The sequence below is a fragment of the Bombyx mandarina genome, chromosome 09 (genome assembly GCF_030267445.1).
Source record: "Bombyx mandarina strain Sakado chromosome 09, ASM3026744v2".
NCBI classification, from domain to species: domain Eukaryota; kingdom Metazoa; phylum Arthropoda; class Insecta; order Lepidoptera; family Bombycidae; genus Bombyx; species Bombyx mandarina.
The window spans coordinates 7,340,427-7,365,589 of record NC_143216.1 but is presented as its reverse complement, the minus strand read 5'-3'; the positions used below and the strand labels follow the sequence as shown (position 1 = coordinate 7,365,589).

General features: G+C 37.5%; 1 protein-coding gene across 1 annotated transcript in view; it reads left to right on the top strand.

Annotated features, from left to right (window-relative positions):
- ace2 (acetylcholinesterase type 2) overlaps window positions 1-25,163 on the top strand; it is a 53,749-nt gene that overhangs the window by 22,844 nt on the left and 5,742 nt on the right. The window contains exons 3-6 of the mRNA XM_028175277.2: window positions 5,611-5,753; window positions 7,190-7,342; window positions 22,863-23,026; window positions 23,630-23,787. Coding sequence (XP_028031078.1) covers window positions 5,611-5,753; window positions 7,190-7,342; window positions 22,863-23,026; window positions 23,630-23,787 — 618 coding nt within the window. The remainder of the gene's footprint in view (window positions 1-5,610; window positions 5,754-7,189; window positions 7,343-22,862; window positions 23,027-23,629; window positions 23,788-25,163) is intronic.

The window sequence follows — 25,163 nt, the reverse complement described above, 5'->3', positions numbered from 1 at the left end:
CTAAAACGCATTACTGCTTCACGGCAAGTATAGGCAGGATGTTGGTACCTACCCGTGCAGACTCACAAGATGTCCTATCACCAGTCATTGCGTAAATTACAATTTTTCGGGTTTGATTTTTATTACACGATGTTATTCCTTCACCGTGGAAGTTAATCGTTAACATTTGTAAAGTACTTATTTCATTAGAAAAATTGATACCTGCCTGCGGGATCCGGACACTGGTGCATCGCAAGATACGAATGCACTGCTCGTCTTATACTTTTAGGCCACGACGACCTCGAACCGTATTCTCTTCATGTGGGTAATTCAATATGTCAACAACAAATCGGACAGGCAAAAACAAAATTCCCGTAGAAAATAATGCATAGAAAATAATACACTTTCATCCTTAAGTAAAATATAAACCTATTTATCCTGAAAACGTAATCCAACACTCTACTTGTGTTCAAGAAAATACTATTGGCATACTCAGAACGATAATATATCTAATCTCATGGTATCCTAGATGTTTATATAATGCTTTATTGTTACTGGGCAGTCATGGCAGCTATGCATTGTTGATCCTTTTGTTTTGAATGTCCAGTCTAGGGGCGCGTTTCTATTAGCATCGGCAGTCTAAGATGACATTATACATGTAATCATGATATATCATATATACTCTATTTTAATAATACACAAGTTTTTTGCTCACATAATGGAGAAAATAAAATTTAAAAGATACATTATTTTCTTGAAATATCCCCTTCATGTCTCCAGATACATAGCAACAATAATGATAATCTCCCAACACAAGTTGCGTAGTAAAATCTTTTACTCATCCACAGCTACAAATTAATTAAAAGCTAATTACAGCCGCACTCGTTTACTCCTACAGATATTCTAATTGTTGAATATTGAATTGATTATTCACTGTACTACCGAACGAGTCGGAGTTGTTATTAACTTCTTATTTTAAATCGATGGGTAAATTTATTCTAAGAACTTTAAAGGTCGTTTTAACCTGACACCGACCTTTTTATGACCTTAAAACTCCTTGGACAATGTCACTGAGATAGACTGTTTGCATTTACAAATGAGCCATTGATATTGACTGATCAACATACATTTGAATTATCAAGTCTTTTACAATAAATATACTTAGCATTAGGTCAATTATTTATTAAATCAAAATAGTAAAAAGGAGATAGAAATCGCCTTCAAATTTAATTAAAACAAATCAGAAACACAAAATGTATAATGAAGTTTGAAACTTTACTGGTATAGTTGTTCTTGATCATTTTATACCTGAGAGCCCAGTTTAGATTCCCGGTTAGAGTTAGAGATAGTCCAATATGTGACATCTTCATTGTGTATCGATTAATTATACAAAGCAAAAAGTGGAGAAATTCTATGAAATGCTGTGTATTGTTTTTTTAAAACTCCCTTTAAGAATTAAACAGAATGCATAAGTACAGAAGTAGCTTTCATCTAAAAGTATATAACATGAATTCTTGCAGTTTTTATGTGACTGATAGAATTAAGCAATTTATGCAGGGAATTAATCAAATAGTAATTATACAGTATAGTCTAACGTCACTTCCATATTTATAAACAATTTTTTTACAAAATGTGATGTATCTGTTCTCTACTCTGTTGCTACCCGGAAAAAGAAAACACAATTCAAACCACAGTTTTATGTTTATTTTGGAATTATTGTGTTATATAATACTGTGTCCGTTAAAATCAAAAAATTTAAGTTCTCTCAAAATTATTTCTACATTGAAACAGGAATGCGTTTCTGTTTGAATGATTTTTTTTTGTTTTTTTATGACTGAAGGATTACTGGTGGCATGGAGGCCTTTCCAGTTTCACCAGGACAGGTGGGCGAACAAAGGCTCAGCCAGAAGGGGTGGGATTTGCTAACAGCTGCCCGACCGCCTCCGAAGGAGACGTAACAACTCAAGAGCAGCTGCTTCACGAATAAATGAATCTACGGAACGGAATGGTATCGCGACCCGCTGAGAAGATCCGGCGAGAAACTCAGTGGGCTGATGCATGGGTTAGGTTGCACGTCGAACTCTTTGTCGAGTTCCACGAGTACAGTTACCGGGGTCCCTATAACTACACAATTGTTAGAGCTGAAGGCGTCTGATGCAAAGGTTATTAAATCTGATGGATCCGTAAGGTCGTGTCTAGGGCGTCGACGGTGACTGGCTCCTGTGTGATCAGGATTCGGGGAGTAGTCAGCTTTCGGCAACGATAAGGCGAAGGACCGCGTGAGCGAACACCACACTCGCGTAAGACGGGCCTTATGCAAGTTTTGTAAAGTGTCACCTTGTTCCGATGATGGGGTAGAGTCTGCCGAGAATAAACGCGGCATGATCACGGGCTGATTTTATATGCGGGCGGAATGTCATGAATATACCCAGGATGATTCCCAGGTACTTGACCTTCCTAGCCCAGGGTAAAGGTTGGCTAAAGAGGGTAATCGGGTCTGTGAGATTCCTCCTCCTGATCCGGGAGAAAATGCGTGTGGAGTTTCCCCTTTGAAATAGCACCGATGTTCTTTTCGCTGGATTGATGTCTCTGGAAACACTGTCCTATGATTGCGGCTGCGCTTTAGAGTTTCCTCGCGATTAGGGACTTGTTTCTACACGAGTAGTAAACGGTCATGTGGTCGGCGAATAAGGCTAACTGGGTCGGCGCGGCGGCGACCGGGATATGACGTTAACAAATAAGCTATATAGGAGCGGAGAGAAGACGGAGCCCTGTGGGACTCCAGTGAGCGGTTGCGCTGAAGAACGGCTGGACCCAATATCGAAAATAGTGGTTCGACATGAAGTCGGTTTGAATGGTGTCCAGCCATATTACTATACAAGTTAGACTTAGACGTCGATTCTTAAATTGAGATTAATTACTTGTGGGTGGCAGCATTTATGTATTGATGTCTATGGGCTCTGATAACCACGTAACACCAGGTGGGTCGTATGTTTGTTCACATGTCTTTGCAATCTATATATACTTAGTCTGGCCATAAATACTGTTACAAAGAAAAACAAAAAAAAATCTATGGCAAATAACATTTATTACTTTTACAGTGGTTAGCTTAATACATAAATATAAAACAATTAAAAGTATAAAAAGCTTATTCGAAGTGGTCTCCATTGGCTGCAATACAGTCCTATAAACGTTGAGACCAGTTATCAATAGAAGCACGCACTCTTTCCATGGGGAAATTTTTCACTGCCAATCGTACGGATTGTTTTAGGGACTCCAAATTATCATGGCGTTTAGAGAAAGCCGTACTCTCTAAAACTGACCATAAATCATAATCCAGTGGATTAAGATCGGGACTAGACGACGGCCAGTCTTCAGCTCTGATGAAGTCCGAAACGTTCGTTTCCAACCAAGACTGCGTAGACCTAGCTTTATGACCTGGCGCCGAGTCTTGCTGGAAGGACCATTCTTGATTATTGAACATGTTGTTAAGGGGCTTCACTACCTTCTCAAGAATGGTATCTTGATACATTTGTGTCGATGTTTTGATACCTTTTTCACAAAAGTATGGCTCAGTCACTCCTTCATAGCTAATACCCCACCAAACCATCACTGAAGTCGGATAGTGCCCACATTACACTCTGTCGACTAATTGGGAAGCTTCCTTAGAGCTTTGAGCATAAATACGGTCATTTTGTTTGTTAAAATGTTGCTCAATTGTAAACATTTTCTCATCCGTAAACAAAATTTTTCTATGACCTCCCTTTGCGTACCGCTTCAGTAGTTGTTTCGATTTTGCCACGCTATTCTCTTTTAAATTATCAGTTAAGAAATGACCAGTACGTCTTTTATAGGCTGCAAGTCCTAAGTCATCTTTTAAAATACGCGACATGGTTCTAGGTGCTATCTTCATCTCCCGAGATAAAATCTTTTGCTTTCGGAGAGGATTTCTTCGAATTCGTTCCCTTACTGCTATAACCACCTTTTTCGTACGAACACTACGTGGACGGCCAGATCTTTTTCTGTCACAGACAGAGGAGGTCTCATTGCACCTATTGATAGCCCGGTACACAAACATTTTACTAATACCAAGCGTATGGGGAGTTTTAAAAATTGCATTTGGCTCCATACCTACTTTGTGTAATGCAATCACAGCGATTTCTCACAGTTCTCTTTATCACCCCACTCCATTTTAATATCGCAAAATATTGTACAATGTATTGGTGCCAAAATGAGAAAGCTCAATGAGCAATCATATAAAAATTATAGACTCCAAATTCAAATGTAATATTTTGTTTATTTTTAATTGCAACAGTATTTATGGCCAGACTAAATATATATATACAAGAATTGCTCGTTTAAAGGTATAAGATATTCTATTCTAGTCTATAAAACTAGTTAGCAGTATTTTCCGTTCGTTACTTTGAACAATGTGTTTTGCCGACTGTAGTTCATTAGCAGCACTCACTAGTATTTGACATTGTCTAACGTTGTTTAACGATTCAAAGTAGCACTTTTGAATCGCGGAATACAACAAAGGCCAAAATTGAAAACCATAGAGATATTACCTATCAACCAAGACCGAGACACCATCAATGCATTTTTTGTCTGGCAATGCTAAATGGAAAAGAAGAATTTTGAAAGAAACTAGGTATTGTTTTAAAGTTTACAAAATACATATAAAAAGTAACGAGCTCCTCTCAAATAATAATAGGGCCAGACGATTTTCGCTTGACCGCTTGCTCATTTTTAATGAACAATACAAAATTATGGCCGCTGCCTCTTTGAAACATGGCTTACGGTAAAATGTTTTAATAATGAGTAGGGTTAAACTTCGACACACAACATGCTTACCTCAGGACTGCTGAACACATATTGTCTTTATTTAATTATGTATATTCGGTTAAACTAACATGCGGAAGACTTATAAATTTAAACTTGTTATATGTCTCTAATATATTAAGTGTATAATCTATGGTTATATGTGTATATTATGACAGTTTTCTGTAGTAGTAGTAGCTTTATTTTTCCAACTGGAAAGGCAAAGGTGTCATACCATACAGCCTAATCTTTTATATAATTTTTTATTTATGAAAAATGATATTATGAAATGACATGAAGTTGATTAATATGAAACATGGCATGAAATCATAGATAGGTTTCATACTTCAGTGCATGAAATGAAATGAAAACGAAATGGAATGAAATGAAATGAGATGAGATGATATGGGATGAAATATAATCTCAGTAAAATGGTGGTCATTTACTGAGACTTTTTCAGTGGACTTTTTGGAGAATCCCGAGAAGTTACGCTCAGTGGCTTTGTTTCATTTTCCCACATTTGTGTACTTTCACAGATACTAAACAGATAATAAACCACCGTTATTACATATTGAAACCTGAAAAGTCAATAAATAGACAAAATAAAACAAAACACACAACTTCACTCCTCGCGTTCCCGCCAAAAAGTCCAGTTTTCTTAAAAACAAATAGAATAATGACAGACACAGACAAATATGAAAATAGTAAAATAGCCGACCACAGAATTACACAAAATTAAATCAATCTATTGCTTTTGAGTAAAATTAATTTTGCCACAAAAATTTACAATTGCCTTTTGTTTTCTTTCAGGGACATATTTTTTGCTGTACGACTTCCTGGATTATTTCGAAAAGGATGGGCCTAGTTTTCTTCAGAGGGAGAAATTTCTCGAAATCGTTGACACTATTTTCAAGGACTTTTCTAAAATTAAGAGAGAAGCCATTGTGTTCCAGGTACATTTTTAATTTAAAGAACAAGCTACGTTTGAGCGAATCCATACAAAAGCGTGGTTCGTGTTTCACAAAAATATTTTCTTTTTCGTGTTAACACACAATGTGCGGGTCCACGAGAATTAAGTTCTCAAATGGATATGTTCTGTTTAACAAGGGTCAAATGCCAAACCCCAAACAATGTAAACGTTTCGTGTTTCATTTTAAAGCAACTGTCCGCTGCCACAACAACAAACGCTTTTTGTCTCATTACTACCGCTTCGAGGAAAACTAAAAAGGATATCCTATCTGAAATTAGCTTTAATAACGCAGAAACGCTGCATTCTGTAGTTAGTTCGTTGCGGTTTTGTTATATACGATTTAAGACATTCTACCGAATTAAATGGTTGCGATAATGGAAAATAGATGAACTTCCTAAAATGCTTTCAATTCTAATTTCATATGGTACTTTTTAATCATGAACATAGTACACGTCTCTCTGAAAGGAGACTTTTTTTTATTGCTTTTATGGGTGGACGAGCTCACAGCCCACCTGATGTTAAGTGGTTACTGGAGCCCATAGACATCTACAATGTAAATGCGCCACCCACTTTGAGATCTAAGTTCTAAGGTCTCAGTATAGTGACAACGGCTGTCCCGCCCTTCAAACCGAAACGCGTTACTGCTTCACGGTAGAAAGAGGCAGGGTGGTGGTACCTACCTCTGGTGGACTCACAAGAGATACTACCACCAGTAATTACGCAAATTTTAATTTTGCGGGTTCGATTTTTATTACACGATGTTATTCCTTCACCGTGGAAGTCAATCGTGAACATTTGTTTAGTACGTATTTCACTATAAAAATTGGTACCCGCCTGCGGGATTCGAACATCGTTGCATCGCTACATACGAATGTACCGGACGTCTTTATCCTTTAGGCCACGACGACTTCAAACTTAAGAAGAGATCAAAGTTCCAAGTTACCTTTTAGGCTGATGGTGTTGTCCATGGCTGGCGTTGGCCGCTCTCCAGTAACTAGACCACGAGCTCGTCTGTCCTAGTTAATAATTGATAAAACTTACAGAATCCTAGCTGCCAAGCTAGCTATAAATAAAATCAAAACTCAATAATTAAGTTAGTTATTAAGGCGTCCTGATAATTACGATTTGATTATTAATTTCTAGTTATGCGAACAAATCATATAATATATAAAGTCTTGGCTGAAACAACAAAATGAATGCAGTAGATACTGTTTTATTTAGCAGTCGGTGATTGTAAATGTTAAATTTAACATAAATTGATGAAACTTACATTCATATAATAATATAAGATATATATTTTTTAAATTCATTAAATTAAGAATACAACGTGTCACTATAAAAAGTTTTTCTTAAAATCACTAAAATCAGTAATTAAATATTTTTAAATCATAAAATCAACTGTACCTTCAATCATTTTAGTATACAGATTGGGAAGAGATCACCGACGGATATTTGAACCAGAAGATGATTGCTGATGTCGTAGGAGACTACTTCTTCGTATGCCCCACTAACTACTTCGCCGAAATACTTGCCGACGCTGGTGTCGATGTTTACTATTACTATTTTACTCATGTAAGTATTTATTTCTTAACCACAAAAAACTTTAAGCATTCATAGCTTGAAATATCCGGTGGGCGTACCAAACGATGCGACCGTGACAGATTGTAGACGATGTATATTCAAACAGGTACCATTTTTACACGCTTTATATTAGCTTCACTTGTATGTATGTTTGTAACTGACTCCTTTAGACGCGATTTCGACCCACTTTGTAGATTTATCTAGGACCGATGACGATACACTAAATTGATAAGATTATTCCATTATTCAATTTACAAAATAAGATTTTTGCCATTTTATATAATTTTTATCTACAGTCGATAAGGCAGGAATTGACGTTAAAGTACTTAATATTTTAAAAATATGCTTGTATAGAAAATTTAACTAAAAAATGAAAAATAAATTTTAATAAATTTAAATTGAAAATAGTGTAAAATATATTTTATTTTAAAAAAAGCGTGGGGTGCATGGTTCTATTTTTTAGTTGAATTTTATATAAAGCGTGTTTTTTAGTTTTTTAAACTATTATTTATTTTTTCAAAGGATTCACGTTTCACGTGAACGAATGTATAATACTTGAAAATCATAAATATTACGATTCGTGCTAAATATTGAAATGTATGATGAAAAAAAAAACACGCTGAAAAATCGAAAGTGAAATATGCCACTGAAATTTCAAAGGGACGGGATGAAGAGGCACTTCTAGTTGCTGAAGCGGCTCGATAGCTAGCACGTTACCCACTGCCAACGAACCAAAAGGCTCTCACATGAAGGCTTGAGCTCTTTGCCTTCAATTTTGCATCCACAAAAGTCATGCGTTAATGTTGCAACAACATTAATAAGAAATGCAAAGTTCTTCTCAAGGTCCCTCCGTTCTATCTTTATAAACACTAGATGATGACCTTTTTTTTTTTGATAACGCCATCTTGTTGTGTCTTTAAAGCGGTTAATTGCCCTCAATTAAGAAAAATAGTATTATTATTCGCCAATAGATATCGAGAAGAGTTGATTGGTGGAAACACGAATAAAACAACATTTCCTGAAAATAAATCGTAGCTAGATCGATTTAACGCCCCCGAAATCCCCTGTATACTAAATCTTATGAAAATCGTTGGAGCCGTTTCCGAGATTCAGATTATATATAAATATATTAATATAAAGGAATTGCTCGCTTAAAGGTATAAAGGATAAGATATAATTCCTTTGCAATATAAATAGACTGTGTAGACTTGTGTTGACCCTCACAATGAGCCCTATCACCTGTCTTGAATTGCCGACGTATAACATATAATAACTTATAATATTTACCTAATTCAATAAATCCTTTTAAATTTTATTTGAGATCGAGTGGTTTATTTTACATTGATTAGGAAATAAAAATAATTTACCCGTAATTTTGGGAACAAATAATTTACTTTTACTTGACTTTTAGCCGTTTTTATTGTACGTAGCCCTACTAAGTGGATGTAGTTGTAGACGAGTTTTGCCGACAGTTTCGATTACCCCAGGGAATAGAAAACTATGTTAGAAGTTAGTTCAGGTACAATGGTACGTGTAAGTCTTTTAGTTTTCGTTATAAAGAGAATTCAATTTTGTATCTGAGTGTAGTTTTTTGCTTACACAATCTAACTTTATTTTCATCGCCACAAATTTCATGTTCTACGTATCAATAACCTGCCATTTCTATTGCGAATGTTCATTGTTATGCAGATGAGTGAACAGCGCTCGGTCCTATGGGGCAATCATGACTAAAATGAACTCGATTCTCGGTTCCGGTGTGTATTCTGATTTTGTAGTACATGCCTAGTTCAATGTATCTACGCGACTAGGTGCGTTGTACGTACACCACTATAAGAATTCAATGTAATTCTAAATTAATTCTAAGTTTGTATTATACAGAAGTGTCCATGGACTAATAGCTGACAGGGCTGGTATATTTGTCTGAAGCTATATCTCCTTTGTCGTATCACTCTTGTCAGAGCGGTCGTGGTCGTCATTGAGTATCATTGCTGTGGGCAGATGCTATGCATATATTATGGCATGGGTGCATACTATAATTTTTGGACTCATCTCCCGGCGAGGAAATGACTCCATAGAGCGCTTTGTCGTTCGGGGCAAAGTAAAAGGTACCGGACCGTGTAGAAGGTTGCCCATGCGATGGGCCGACCAAGTCATGTTGGCACTTGGCGGTTGTTTGCATGAGTGTACCAGGCTTAGCACAAACTGGGAGAAGTGACGATTACTCGTGAGAGCTATATTCCAGGAGTAATATTATAGTAAGAAATGTTTTTGAAATAGAGATATATATATATATTTCATTTGAGCAGTGATATATATACCGAGATTTTTATAGGTATTGATTGAGTATACAAAGATACATATCCATTCCAAAATAGTTCAAGTAGGAGAAACGTATAAATTTAGCATAGGTAATGTTTTAAGTAAATAAATAAGTTTCTGCTTGCCCTTATTTCACATAGTGTGGGATAAACGCTTTTAAACAAGAAATACATATAACAAATTACTGGTAATAAGTAAGTATTGTGAGTCCGCATCTGAAGCTATCGCCATCTCACTTTTTTTTGCTGTTAGTAAGCTTATAGTGGGTACAGGGATAGGTACAGCAGATGAACTTACGACTGATGTCTGACAAACCTTGATATATGAGGTGGTTCACTCAATTATAATAATTGTGCAAATAAATAGGGATTAATAATAATTAATGGTAGGGCGGATGGTGAACCCGTAGTGTCTTAACTATTTCTGCCGCAAAACTCTTAAGCATTTCAGATGTGAGATCGTTTTCTCCCATCGCGTTTTCTCTTGCGGAACAACATCTTTCAGATATCGTAGCGCAGCATCTAGTGCATCATAAAAGGAAATTGAATTCAAGAATTCTATTGTACCCATAAGACCGTTCGTACAGTCGGTTATTTTTTATTTCTTTTGTCGTTCAATTTCAATGACTAACCACTCTGATATTACTGTTTGTGTAGTTTGAAAGAATATAATTTTAAGATAATTATGACGTCAATAACCGTAATATGGATTGTGTGAAAGACGATATGGGTAGGAGGGGAGTGAGCGAAGAAATGGTATATGATAGAAGAGTATGGAATGAGAAAACATGTTGCGCCGACCCCAGGTGACTGGGAGAAGGGCAGGATAATGATGATGATATGACGTCAATAACCAGAGCAAGCTACGAGGCACAATTTCGTTACAATATCTTCCTTTAATGTTATAGATTACATATTTATATTTTTTGAAACTTCAAGTGCTTTGGCTCTATACGCCAGAATGACGACAACCTATACCGTGATGTAACGAACCGAAAAAACGCTGGTTTGGTGAAATGGCCGCAAATCTCTGCAACAGCATGCGATCATAGAATGCCCCTTAAGTTCAATGGGAAAATTTACAAAACCATTATTAGATCTGTCTTGCCGTATGCATCTGAATGCTGGGCGATGAAAGTAAAGCATGAAAGAGGAGTGCATGCGGCAGAAATGCGACTGTTGAGGTGGATGTGTGGAGTGACAAGAGTGAATAAGAAAAGGAATGAGTAAATCACAGGGATTGTGAAAATAGCTCCGGTGGTTGACAAATTAAAGAACGGACGGTTAGCGTGGTATGGACATGTGATGCGTAGAGAGGAGATGCATGTGACTAGGAGATGCATGGTAATGGTAGTACAAGGTAGAGAGGGAAGAGGTCGACCGAAGAAGACATGGATGGAGTGTGTGAAGGACGGTATGAGAAAGAGAGGAGTGAATGTTGAGATGACGGCTGATAGAAGAGAATGGAATAGAGGAATTCGCTGTGTCGACCCTACCTAGTGGGATAAGGTGGAGACTGGGAATTTCTACTAAGGGAATTTATTGAATACAGCACTACAATTTGTGGTCTGATTCATTTTCAATAAGGTGCCATTAATGAAATTTTGTTTTTTTACTATATATTATGTACTTGTATACAAAAAATAAAAGGTAAACGTTCTTTATTCAAGAGTGGGGCCTTTTTTTTCAGGCTAGGATATTTTTCTGTGTCGGTGCCGGCAAAAAGAACGAGTCCTACCTATATTAGTAAATACTTTTGAATAATTCGGAGCGTACGTTTGGCAGGATAAAGGATTACAGTACATCACAACGTGAATGTCGTCACTCATCTTGAGATATGAGGCTAAAGTCATCATTGTTATGTTAAAGATATCATTGTTACTCCGTTACTATACGTATATATAGAAGCCTGTAGTAGCAATTGATCGGATAGATATTTTGTAATCAAATATTAGTACACTTGATCAATGAGAAACGGTTTCAGGTATTCGGGTCTCGAATAAAATGTTTTCACAGTAAATACAAACATGAACTTTTCAATTTCGCGATCAAATACAATTAATATTTATAGTTTGTCATACAGGCTGAATAATTGAGACCAAATAGCAGGGGTCACTGTACATTTGTAGAGTATTTCATTAGTCAAATAGAATCACCTATTCTCATTAGTGTCAACTGATTTTCGAACGATCCCAAGCTTTTATTACATTGATTAATATCATTTGAATGCCAGTCAAATTATCTAACAATGATTTCTCGTATGTAGGACTATAAGTACTGTCAGTCGCTTGATTTAGTTGTATTGTGCAGTGCAGTAGTAAGGCACACAGGTAAACACAACAACTTTATACTTTGTAGTCTGAGTACTTTATAGTTTGATTAGTTTGATATCGCTTATCGACTGACTAGTCAGTCTGTCGCGGTGATGCAGTGTTAACGCCCCTGGCTGTTGCTCTTAGGGCTGTGGTTTCGATTGCCGCATTTGGCGAACATTCGTGATTTTTATCTGGGTTTTTTGTGTCTGTATATCGAGGGGTGAAAAAAAGGTTATTTGGTTTAATTAAGCGACATTTCAGTTAATACGCGACATTTATCTTTGAAATTAATGGTCCGTTTTATTTGGTATTAATATCAACAATTCGATGTTTTTAATTGAGCTTCAATTATGTTTACCGTATTCAAATAGGTGAGGAAGTTTTTTAAGCGTAATATTTTTTTCAAATTTGAAAATGATTTTTTTTAATGCTTACATTTTTTATCGCTTAGATGGGTGGACGAGCTCACAGCCCACCTGGTGTTAAGTGGTTACTGGAGCCCATAGACATCTACAACGTAAATGCGCCACCCACCTCGAAAATGGCTACCCTGTAATGTTGCAAATATGTTGCTTAAACCAAATAGCATTTCACCCGTCGATATGTATTCGCCTTTATTTGTATTTAACTGTATTTTACTTTTAATATTTAATCGTACATAGTTTAGGGCTGGATGACTGTGCGTAACTTGTTATCGGTTATTATTATTCTCCAGTCGAGTGTTTACAAATAATTTAGTTTAAAGAGGGCTGTCAAAATAGGCTTTCAGTACTAGATAGTATGTATAACTACCGATGTCGGTATTTCAAAGCTAAGAGATGCAAATATGTTTGTATTAAATTTAATCCTAATCGCTTAATTCATAACCCTTAAAAAATGGGAATAAGTCGCGGGTAAAAAGCTCTCATTTCACACGTACTCAGACTAAAACGAGAAAACTATGCAAGCATTTCTGTAGTCATATGCTTGCGACGTTTGAAGTTGTTCAACGACGATGTTGAAGTACGTACCGCTTTACGAAATGACCTAATGTGGTTTTCTCTAACTTCCGCGATGAAGAGATAACATCGTTCAATAAAATCAAACTCCCTGTATTTTATAAACACTATTATTTAGCCGGGTTCCTGTCACGATTTTCACAATTCATGAGTTCTCGATATTTTGGCGCTGTTGCAAGCGCTATGATCACAAGTAAGCTGAATAGTCCGAGTAGGGTGTTAGAAGCAGAAAAATCTGTCTGCTCTCTAGTTTTTTGTCTTTGCATGCTACTACTAGAACTCGTTCCTACAAAATACTTTTACGGTATTTTGCATCGACTGGGACCTAGTCTTGTCGATTTCGGCCGAAAGGCAAACGGATTTCCGTTTGAATTGCAACATAGCTCTCTCTCTTCCCAGCTATTTATCCTACATCATGGTGGGGTCAGCTTTCCTCTTGAATTACAACAAAGCGTCTGAGAGAAAAACAAAGTATACATTAAAATAATAACAAACAGACACACTATAATGTGAAAAAAGAGAATACACTACAAACAAAAAATATTTACGTTACATTTACATCACAAGAGGTGTTGACATATAGCTAGCTATTCTATACGCCAAGTTTCGATCCGATACATGTTCACTGAGTAGGAAGTGTGAATACTTTATGGGTCACGAGACGTGGCACCCACCCCCAACCACATAGCAAATAAATATTTACCTGACCCGAGAATTGATGAATAATGAAAACAGTACTTATTAGCACTAGTAGTAGTTTACAAAGTCATTTGAATTTAGAAACAATGACGAATACACATTTTTGTACAACATCCCGACAATACTTTATCAGTGTGAAATTGACCCTTAAGTCCCTCAATTTACGAGCTAGTCTTTTGTGAAATTATCTAAAGAGATTATAAATGAAGTGGTAGCGCTATAGTATCCGCGCTCCGGTGCCAAATGAGTGGAAGCTTTAATAAATTAGGCATGGCTCAGACCTCGGCTGAAGAGCAAAGGTCACAGATTAACAACGCGCTATTTCGGGTTGTGACCAGTCGCCGTTCCATTTCTGTTCCCAACTCTGCATCTCGTTTAATATGCATCAATACCTCAGTTCTAACGAGTTATTAGTCTGAAATATTATGAAATCTATATATATAATACGTGAAGCAAAAATTTTGTACCCCTTTTTACGAAAATTGCGCAGACGAAGGAGTATGAAATTTCCCACACTTATAGAGACTATAGAGAAGGAGTGCAGAATGCTTATATTTTATTTAAATTATGCATTAATAATACATTAAATCAATCAAAAAACATTACACATACTACCGTGTATTTGACACAGACACACGCACATATAAATACTCTTTGCTTTACTGTCAATTTTTATTTATTGCTTATAGTCTGTGTGTCTAATTGAGAATAGGTGATTATAGTTTATCTTTAATATTATTTGTCTATAGTGTAGTCTTGGCGAAATCTGTAATAATAGAAGTAAAGTCTTTGACAATAGAACCATAATGATGTTCAAAATGATAATTTCAATTAATTATAGTCGAATTTCGACTACTGCGGGACCACTAGTTACGATAAATACTTAAAATTTTACTAAGTGCTCATTTACTACTATAATTACCAGAGATACTAGTCGATAAAGGAAGGTTTTTTTTAAATTACAAAATCCCATTTATAAGTAAGAAAAATTTCTCCTGTGATTTATAAATGTTGCTATGGCTTCTATGAATATGCATCTTCCATCTAGTAACTAACTAACTAAAACTCCTACTAAATGACAGTTGATTTCTGTTGCATGCAAGGTTTCTTAGCCTTGACCCAGATTGGTGTTTTCCTTGACGTGTACACCTCGAGGCCTAAAAGGGTATATTGGCGATTACGGTAAAATTGAAATGTACCTGTCACATAAAAAAATCATTACTGTCATTCTATCTTATATTATGTATATTTATAAAAGTTGAGCACTTTATCAAGTTAAAAAGAAATGAACAAAATATTATATAATACTTTTGTGGTTGAATATTCAATGACGTTAAATACGTTATGTACAAGGTATGAAAATACAAAATATTATATAATACTTTTGTGGTTGAATATTCAATGACGTTAAATACATTATGTACAAGGCATGAAAATGACAGTTTGCATCTTACATCAATTAATGCCACGAATACTACCGCCCACCGTAAAACCCTTTTCATTTAAACGCGATAAACAAAAGTGACACGACATTTACATCCTGTGCGGGACCAATTTACCTTATGATATTATTTTTGTCAATTGTACAACAAATCCAATTCAAATTACAATTCAAATACAAAGTAGGCAGTGGCTTGGCTCTGCTCCTGGCATTGCTGAAGTCCATGGGCGACGGTAACCACTTACCATCAGGTGGGCTGTACGCTCGTCTGCCTACAAAGGCAATAAAAAAAAAGAGTAAGAATATAGTTTCGTTTCAACGTTATATAATCGTTATATAATATATCTTATCTTATACCTTTAAACGAGCAATTCTTGTATATTAATATATTTATATATAATCTGAATCTCGGAAACGGCTCCAACGATTTTCATAAAATTTAGTATACAGGGGATTTCGGGGGCGATAAATCGATCTTTATTTTCAGAAAATGTTGTTTTATTCGTGTTTTCAATAATCAATCTTCCCGACATCTATTGGCGAATAATAATACTATTTTTCTTAATTGAGGGCAACTAACCGCTTTAAAGACACAACAAGATGGCGTTATCAAAAAAAAGGTCATCATCTAGTGTTTATAAAAGTAGAACGGAGGGACCTTGAGAAGAACTTTGTATTTCTTATTAATGTTGTTGCAGCATTAACGCATGACTTTTGTGGATGCGATCATCATCTAGTTTTACTCAAGGACGTGGTCAGTTGAGCTCGAGACAAGTTAATTGGATACCAGAACCCATAGACAGAAGGCCGTAAGACTTCTTAAATTGGAATTTCAATGAAATGCTAAAAGCAGAAAGCGGGATAAATAAACAGAATAATTCGGGAACCCTGACTAGTATATGCCACATAATATGACATACAATATTCATAAAAGTACAAACAATACTTTTTTTTTTTTTTGTCAGGAGGAAATCGCCGGACTCCCACCCTCCACTGGGGATGGAGGGTGGGGCATGTCGGCGTCGAACCGACTAAAATCTCCTGTCGCTCAACAACCAACGTCCAACCCTCGCATGAGACAGAACTCATGAAAAGGCAAGGGGAGGAGAGTGAAGCGTTTAGTGCGGAGCACATCTCTCCCATCACCCTCCCCCTCGGGACGCCGGGCCAGCGATCGTCGGCGCCACGACCAGCCCTCTCGGTCGGCAGGCTGTCCGAAGCCCGCCTAGATGGCGCCGGTTTGAATAGGTTATCCTACGAAATACCCCGCTGGGTCAGAACCAGCGTGGGTCGAGGATAGCCGGCCTTCCATCACCCGGATGCTCTTGCGTAAAACGCGTGCAGAGCAGCTTGCACGTCGTCTTCTTAGGTCCCCCTCGCTGGTCCCCAGACCGACATGTTAGGGGGACCCAAAACACTTAGAGGGCCAGGGCTTGGGCGAGACCCGCCTCCCTGGCCCCCGCTCGACGGCGGCGGGATTGTGCGTCTCTCACGCGCCCCGCCGCCTCCTTCTGCGGTGCACTCGCAGAAGTCGAGCATCGCCTTTCACGACTCGTCGTCGCCGAGCATCGATGCCACAACACTCGGCAACGACAAGTCGTTTCCTATTTTTGCGACGAGGACACGGCGCCACCCCTCCCATGCGGGGCAGGCAACGAGCGTGTGCTCCGCCGTGTCCAAGTCGCAACCACAATGGTAACACTCTGCCGTCGGCTCGGCTCCGATCCGGTGCAGGAACGCACCGAAGCAACCATGCCCAGTGAGCACCTGCGTGAGCCGGAAAGTGAGGCGTCCTCTGTCAACGTACAATACTTAAACTATTACCGGATTAAAGTAATATGTATTATACGCAGAACGATCATAGACTTACCTTTTACCTGAATTTACATTACATGTAGACGTACCTACGTTGGTATATAATACGTCACTCATGCCTGATAACGCATTGGTTGGAAGATGAGTAAATTAAAACCAAGCAGATATTTTGATGTCTACAATTTAATCATATTTGACTGATTTTAATATTCATTTCGTTTATTTCTACGTTTATTGATATCTAAATGCTTGACGGTGGGCAGTGTTGTCTTTCATTACCGAGCCGGTCGTTGTCTATGATTTGATCACGGAAATAATTCTCAGTATACACTCTTCGGGTTTATTTAAAACGATTTAACAAATAATCAAATCAATCAAAATCAACACGTATAAATTATATGAAAACAGATTACTACTAGAACGTGGCGAGCCCGGAGCGAACGAAAGCTCGAACTATATTCATAAAAAGAACTCATATACGTACCAACTGAGTTGAGCTTCACAAGCTATATCGCTCACACGATAATTTCAACAATTGAATAAACAGACTTCCCTATATATATGCTACCAACGAAACGGATACATTAACCACTAACGAATTATCATCTATATTAAAGAGTTTGATTTGTTGACGGTCTTTTACGGAGCACCTGCTAAAACTGTGTAACCTTTAACGTTTTTTGTTTATCTAAGTAAATGAACTGATTGTAATAACTTTTGGTAAGATAATAAACAGTTTGAACCGACATTTATTTGATTCAATGAATCAGAAAATCGCCGTAGGATGTGATCAAAATAAGTTTTTAAAGGTCATGGATTGAATATTAATTATATTTTGGGAGTTAATCAATATAGTCGAAAGTCTTTAAGCACGAAAATAAAACAACCATTAAACATTGGAAATTAACAATATCGGTATAATAACATGGACGATAGTTGCATTTGTCTACTAGATTTATCTACAAACATAACTCATTTAAATCTGTTTTATTTTTATCAAATAAGGATTATACATGAGGTTACCAGTGTCCCGGTATTCTTAATCTACTATTCCTACTTGGCTCACTGTTTATATTAGGAACCAGCGACCCGCCCTAACTTCGCTTCGGAAACATTAAATTTTATTATTCATAGGCGAAGCCCGCCATGTTGCGCGCGGTACGACAATAACTGCGGGTGACGCCGCGGGGCGAAGCTAGTCTAAAAAAAGTAGCCTAAGTTACTCCTTATAACATCAGCTACCTATCAGTGAAAGTCTCGTCAAAATCAGTTCAGATTAGCCGGAACAAACAGACAGACAGACAGACAAAAATTGTAAAAAATGTAAAAAATGGAGAGGTATGAACCGTATATCAGTCAGGTCATAAGTATTGTCACACAGTAAAAACTTTTCTTTTAGAATGCTGGCCACAAAAAAGTTTATTGAATTCGAATTTCGAATTGTTCATGAAAATAAAAATGTATACTTTTAGAATTTTATTCACTTTTAAATATGGAGTGGACGCTTAAAGAAGACCGTGTTGCAGTTATTGCGTTGCATCGTTGCGGTTACGCGCCAATTCAAATTTTTTACATACTGAAAAATTTGAATATAACCAAAATATTCGTTTATCGTACCATCAAACGATACAATGAAGACTCTAGTGTAGATGACAGGTCAAGAAGTGGTCGCCCTCGGTCTGTTAGGACTCCAGCAGTGATAAAAGCTGTGAAGGCGCGAATTCAAAGAAATCCCAAACGTAAGCAGAAACTGTTGGCCCTTCAGATGACGTTAAGCAGAACCACGGTGAAAAGGGTGTTAAATGAAGACTTAGGGCTTCGGGCATATCGAAGAAAAACAGGACATCGTTTGAATGCTCGTCTAATGGACCTGAGACTGAAGAGATGCCGCGCTTTGTTGAAGCGGTACGCGGGAAAAAAATATCGGGAAATTCTTTTTTCGGATGAAAAAATTTTTACCGTAGAAGAGAGCTACAACAAAAAAAATGATAAGGTGTACGCACACAGTAGTGAAGAAGCGAGCAACCGTATTCCGCGTGTCCAACGAGGTCATTTTTCATCCTCGCTCATGGTATGGTTGGGAGTTTCTTATTGGGGCTTAACAGAGGTACATTTTTGTGAGAAAGGTGTAAAAACGAATGCAGTTGTGTATCAAAATACAGTCCTGACGAACCTTGTGGAACCTGTTTCTCATACCATGTTCAATAACAGGCACTGGGTATTCCAACAAGATTCGGCGCCAGCTCATAGAGCGAAGAGCACACAAGACTGGCTGGTGGCGCGTGAAATCGACTTCATCCGGCACGAAGACTGGCCCTCTTCCAGTCCACATTTGAATCCGTTAGATTACAAGATATGGCAACACTTGGAGGAAAAGGCGTGCTCAAAGCCTCATCCCAATTTGGAGTCACTCAAGACATCCTTGATTAAGGCAGCCGCCGATATTGACATGGACCTCGTTCGTGCTGCGATAGACGACTGGCCGCGCAGATTGAAGGCCTGTATTCAAAATCGCGGAGGTCATTTTGAATAAACTTTAGTGTCATAAGAATCTATGTTTTGTTAAGTTAATTTTGGTATATGAATGGTTACATAATGAATAAACTTGTTTCAATTATTTTACATTAAACATTTGACAGAATTTATGACCTGACTAGGTATATATATTCATTATGCATATAGTAAAAAGTGGTTATTTCAATATTACAAACAGATTAATTTTATTTATCTGTTAGCCAAATTAGATCGGTGGGCTTGCTTCGATTCTAATGAATCCGTGATCGAAATGGTTTGTTCAGTAGAATCCACCTACTGATAATATAAGTGTTGGTTAAGTTAGTTACAACGTCATGCCTTTTCAACGAAGAAATTGTGCTTTATTGGTTTGAGGCAGTATATTCATTATTCTAATATAAACGAAACTTTGACCACAAGACTCAGTGTGAGTAGCGCTAAGTCTTTTATACCAGTAGAGCGTGTCCTACGCTCTCAAATAATCCTATGATAAACTGAAAATTGTAGTCTTCGTGGCCTGAAGGATAAGACCCCGGTGCTTTAGTATCAAGCGATACGACTATACTGGTGTTCGAATCCTGCAGACAGGCTCCATTTTTTGTTATGAGATACGTATTTGACTAACGTACGTTGAAATTTTTAAAGTCTCGTGGCCTAAAGTATAAGACGTCCGGTGCATTCGTGTTGAGCGATGCATGGATGTTCAAATCCCGCAGGCGGGTACCAATTTTTTAAATGAAATACGTACTTAACAAATGTTCACGATTGACTTCCACGGTGAAGGAATAACATCATGTAATAATAATATTATAAAGAGGAAAGATTTGTTTGTTTGTTTGTTTCGAATAGGCTCCGAAACTACTGGAAAAATTATTTTTCCATTAGAAGCCGACATTGTCCCTGATGAACATAGGCTACTTTTTTTTAAATTTTTTTAAATTTTTTTTTTTGGTTTCATGTGTGTTTTAATGTTTCCGAAGCGAAGCGAGGGCGGGTCGCTAGTCATGTAATAAAAATCAAACTCGCAAAATTATAATTTGCGTAATTACTGGTGGTAGGACCTCTTGTGAGTCCGGACGGGTAGGTACCACCTATGCCACGCCTTGCCTATTTCTGCCGTGAAGCAGTAATGCGTTTCGGTTTGAAGGGTGGGGCAGCCGTTGTAACTATACTGATACCTTAGAACTTATATCTCAAGGTGGGTGGCGCATTTACGTTGTAGATGTCCGATGTAACCACTTAACATCAGGTGGGCTGTGAGCTCGTCCACTCAGATGATTATAAGTAATAAAAAAAATTAGTGAAGTATAGTATAAATAAAACCCACAAAAAATTGAATTTGAATAATTAGGTACTGGTCGGCAGGGTCGTCTTTAGAGACCGTATTGCCATATCACACCATCCTGCCTAATTCTGCCGTGAAGCAGTAATGCGTTTCGGTTTTAAGAACGAAGCAGCCATTGTTACTACTATAAAACGGAGACTTCCAACTTATGTCTCAAAGTGGGTGGCAGTGTTTACATTGGTGATGACTTTAGACTCCAGTAACCACTTAACAACAGATGGATCGTGAGCTTGTCTACCCATCTAAGGAATAAAAAAATAGATCAATATATAATGGTAGCCGCTTATATTACCAGGTAAATGGTTAAATTTATAAAACATTGAAAAAAGAAAAGAAAATTTTAAGAGAAGAAGAAGTAGACAATTTTAAATTTTATTAGAAGAAAATTTTCTGTTCACCTATCAATTTAAAGCTTAAATATAAAATAAAATAATCCTTACTAACTTATTCCATCGAGACAGCCCGAACGTTAGGTAACTAAAATAGTTATTTTGCTTTCAATGTTTATGTCATAGATAATAAATACACTTAATATTTATTTAAGGCTTTAGGTGTAAATCGATACGTGTCAACCATAGAGTATAGCTGTATAACCACTGAAGTATACTATATAGGTCTATGTGTATAATTCATTGAATATTCTATTTGACAAATCAATATCGAGGTTGAATTTTTGAATACACACGTCACGGCCCTCATGGAAAGTTTGGTAATGAGTAGTCTTGTAATTTACATTGGATTTTGCCTACGTTGTATACAAGGTAATTTTGTTCTCTATACTCTGCTGGAATTCAAATCAACAATAATTTATTCAGGCTCTGAAATAGGTCAGCTCCTCCGTATTGCCCTGTGCGCTACGTTTGGACGCTCTGACTTCTTACCGTACCTAATTGGAGGGCCAGGTGTACATATCGTGCCAGTTTCGCTATCGTTTCGCTTGCCCACAATTATTTTTGAGAAAATACAAATATGTATTTTTAATACTATATTTTATAATAAACTTACTTAGCGTTTTTTTTAAAGATTACATTTAAATTTGACAAAACGAACATAAGAAAAAGCTTTATAAAAACACAAACTGACCCGGCAAACGTTGTTTTGCCATATATGAGATTTCTAGTGTAGAAAAAAAAAACTAACTTATTGTTAGTGTACAAAACCTCATTCAACCAGATAATGCCTCATTACAACAAAAAAAATTGTCCAAAAAATAACAAATAAATGATAGGGGTGGACAACCCTTATCAATTAGGGGTGTAAAAGATAGTAGCCGATTCTCAGACCTACTGAATATGCATATAAAATTTCATAAAAATCGGTCAAACCGTTTCAGATGAGTATGGTAACTAACATTGTGACATGAGAATTTTATATATAAGATTTTGATAGTATTTCCAATTTGTTAGCTTATTTGAAAATAATTACTGGTGGTAGGACCTCTTGTGAGTCCGCACGGGTAGGTACCACCTCCCTGGCTATTTCTGCCGTGAAGCAGTAATGCGTTTCGGTTTGAAGGGTGGGGTAGCCGTTGTAACTGTACTGAGACCTTAGAACTTGTATCTCAAGGTGCGTGGCGCATTTACGTTGTAAATGTCTATGGGCTCCAGTAACCACTTAACACCAGGTGGGCTGTGAGCTCGTCCACTCGTCCAAGCAATAAAAAAAAATAAAAAAAAAAACCTGTTAAAAGGATAGCCGAGAAAATTAAAAATCCTCACAATTTCATTGTTTCACACATTACTTATCACAGTAATTATCAATTATGCAAGATGTATCCTAAAGTTTTACTTTGAAACCATAATTATTTCATTATTTTGAAACAAATCAATGTAACGTATTAAATTCGGTAAATAGTTAGGAATATTTCTAGTTTAACACCTTGAGATTATTTTGTACAGAAAAACTAATAATGTGCAAGAAAATCTTCGTAAAAAAGACTTCTAAATTATGCCACCTCACTTCTAAACGAATTTGAAATGCATATTTTGCTTGTTATATTTTTATTAAATGAGTCTTGTGTGTACCGTTCACATCAACTGATTTTTTTCTGTTGTTGCCTATTTCAGCGTACCAGTACAAGTCTCTGGGGAGAATGGATGGGTGTGATGCATGGTGACGAAATGGAATATGTTTTTGGACATCCCTTGAACATGTCCCTTCAGTACCATTCCCGGGAGCGTGATTTAGCAGCACACATTATGCAGTCTTTCACACAGTTTGCTCTTACCGGGTAAGACATTGCTAATCTTTTTCCAGCGTTGATAGCTAATGAGCCTACTTCAAAGCGATTACACGAGCCCAAATACATCGCAAGTTAGATGCCGCTAATCACCTAGATTTCTATAGTCTAATCCGTCCTTTTAGACCAGAACGTTCTACTGCTTAGCTGTAGAAATACGTAGGTACTTTTAAGCCAATTAGTCTTCCAAACTAATTTAGAATATTCACTACTACTAACTTATTGCATAATTAAAACGTGTACGAATCTTTTGACCAAGACTTTGCACTATACATGGTGGTAGGACGTCTTGTGAGTCCGCACGGGTAGGTACCACCACCCCGCCTATTTCTGCTGTGAAGCAGTGATGCGTTTCGGTTTGAAGGGCAGGGCAGCCGTTGTGCTGTTACAAGCGAGACCTTAGAATTCATGTCTCAAGGTGGGTGGCGGCATTTACGTTGTTGATGTCTATGGGCTACGGTAACCTCTCAACACCACGTGGGCCGTGAGCTCGTTCATCCATCCGAGCAATAAAAAATAAAAACGCAAGTTCGAAGTCACAAAATAATGCTTGTAATAATAACGCTCATAAAATGATCTATGTTCGGATTTTAGAAAACCTCACAAACCTGACGAGAAGTGGCCTCTGTACTCCCGGTCTTCGCCTCATTACTACACATACACGGCGGTGGGTCCAAGCGGTCCAGCCGGACCCCGCGGCCCGCGTGCCTCCGCCTGCGCTTTCTGGAACGATTTCTTGAACAAACTTAACGGCAAGTATTTGTTTCGCGTATTAACGATATTTTTATCATCATTTAAAAAAACTACCGATGGAACAGTTTTTTGACGTGACAACGTCTTATAATTCGATGAAGTCGGCTGCACGCACGAAAAACATGACTCATGCGGCGTTACCTCGCTCTGAGGCGTTCCATTTAAGGCTTCAAGTGCAAGCAAGTCGGTAGGCAGCGGCTTGGCTCTGCCCCTGGCATTGCTGAAGTCCATGGGCGACGGTAGCCACTCACCATCAGGTGGGCTGTATGTCCGTCTGCCTACAAAGGCAATAAAAAAAAAAGCGAGAGCGCGCAGCGAGCGACAAAGAGGCACAATCGGCCTCCGCGTTTGGCAGCGTTCAACATCTGTCTCTCTCCTACTTGAGTGTGCGATGCATCCGCGTGGACAGCTGCTATACAATAAAACATTTACATGTTTTCGTCAAGTATGAAGTTCAGTGAAAAGTGAATGTGGTGTCAATTGTTTATAGCAACGATAATTGCGATAATGGAAAAATGAAACCCCATCAGTATTTTCTTATGATGTTGTTACGTTCAACTATCGTCAGTAAACCGACTTTATAGACAACCGTTATTTTTTTTGATTGCATTGATAGGTGGACGAGCTCACAACCCACCTGGTGTTAAGGGGTTACTGGAGCCCATAGACATCTATAATGTAAATGCGCCCCCCATCTTGAGATGTAAGTTCTAAGGTCTCAAGTATAGTTACAACGGCTGCCCCACCTTTCAAACTAATTCAAGTTGTGGGATACAACTGCTTTAATTCGGTAGTACGGAAATTATGAGCGTTTCAATTTCATGCTAGAGTGATGACATTGTTTTAAATACGGAGGTCAACGTTCAAGAGCGCGACACACATAGCAGCAGTCACTTACAAACTACATCCAACAGTTTAATTGCTATTATCACGGAAGTTTAGATGCTAATTTCAATAATTTCATTAATGCACTGATTATACTTAGTCTGGCCATAAATACTGTTACAATTAAAAATAAACAAAATATTACATTTGAGTTTGGAATCTCTCATTTTTATATGATTGCTCATTGAGTTTTCTCATTTTGGCGCCAATACATTGTACAATATTTTGCGATATTAAAATGGAGTGGGGTGATAAAGAGAACCGAATCGCTGCGATTGCATTACACAAAGTAGGTATGGAGCCAAATGCAATTTTTAAAACTCTCCATACGCTTGGTATTAGTAAAATGTTTGTGTACCGGGCTATTAATAGGTGCAATGAGACCTCCTCTGTTTGACAGAAAAATATCGGGCCATCCACGTAGTGTTCGTACGCAAAAGGTCGTCAAAGCAGTAAGGGAAAGAATTCGAAGAAATCCTGTCCGAAAGCA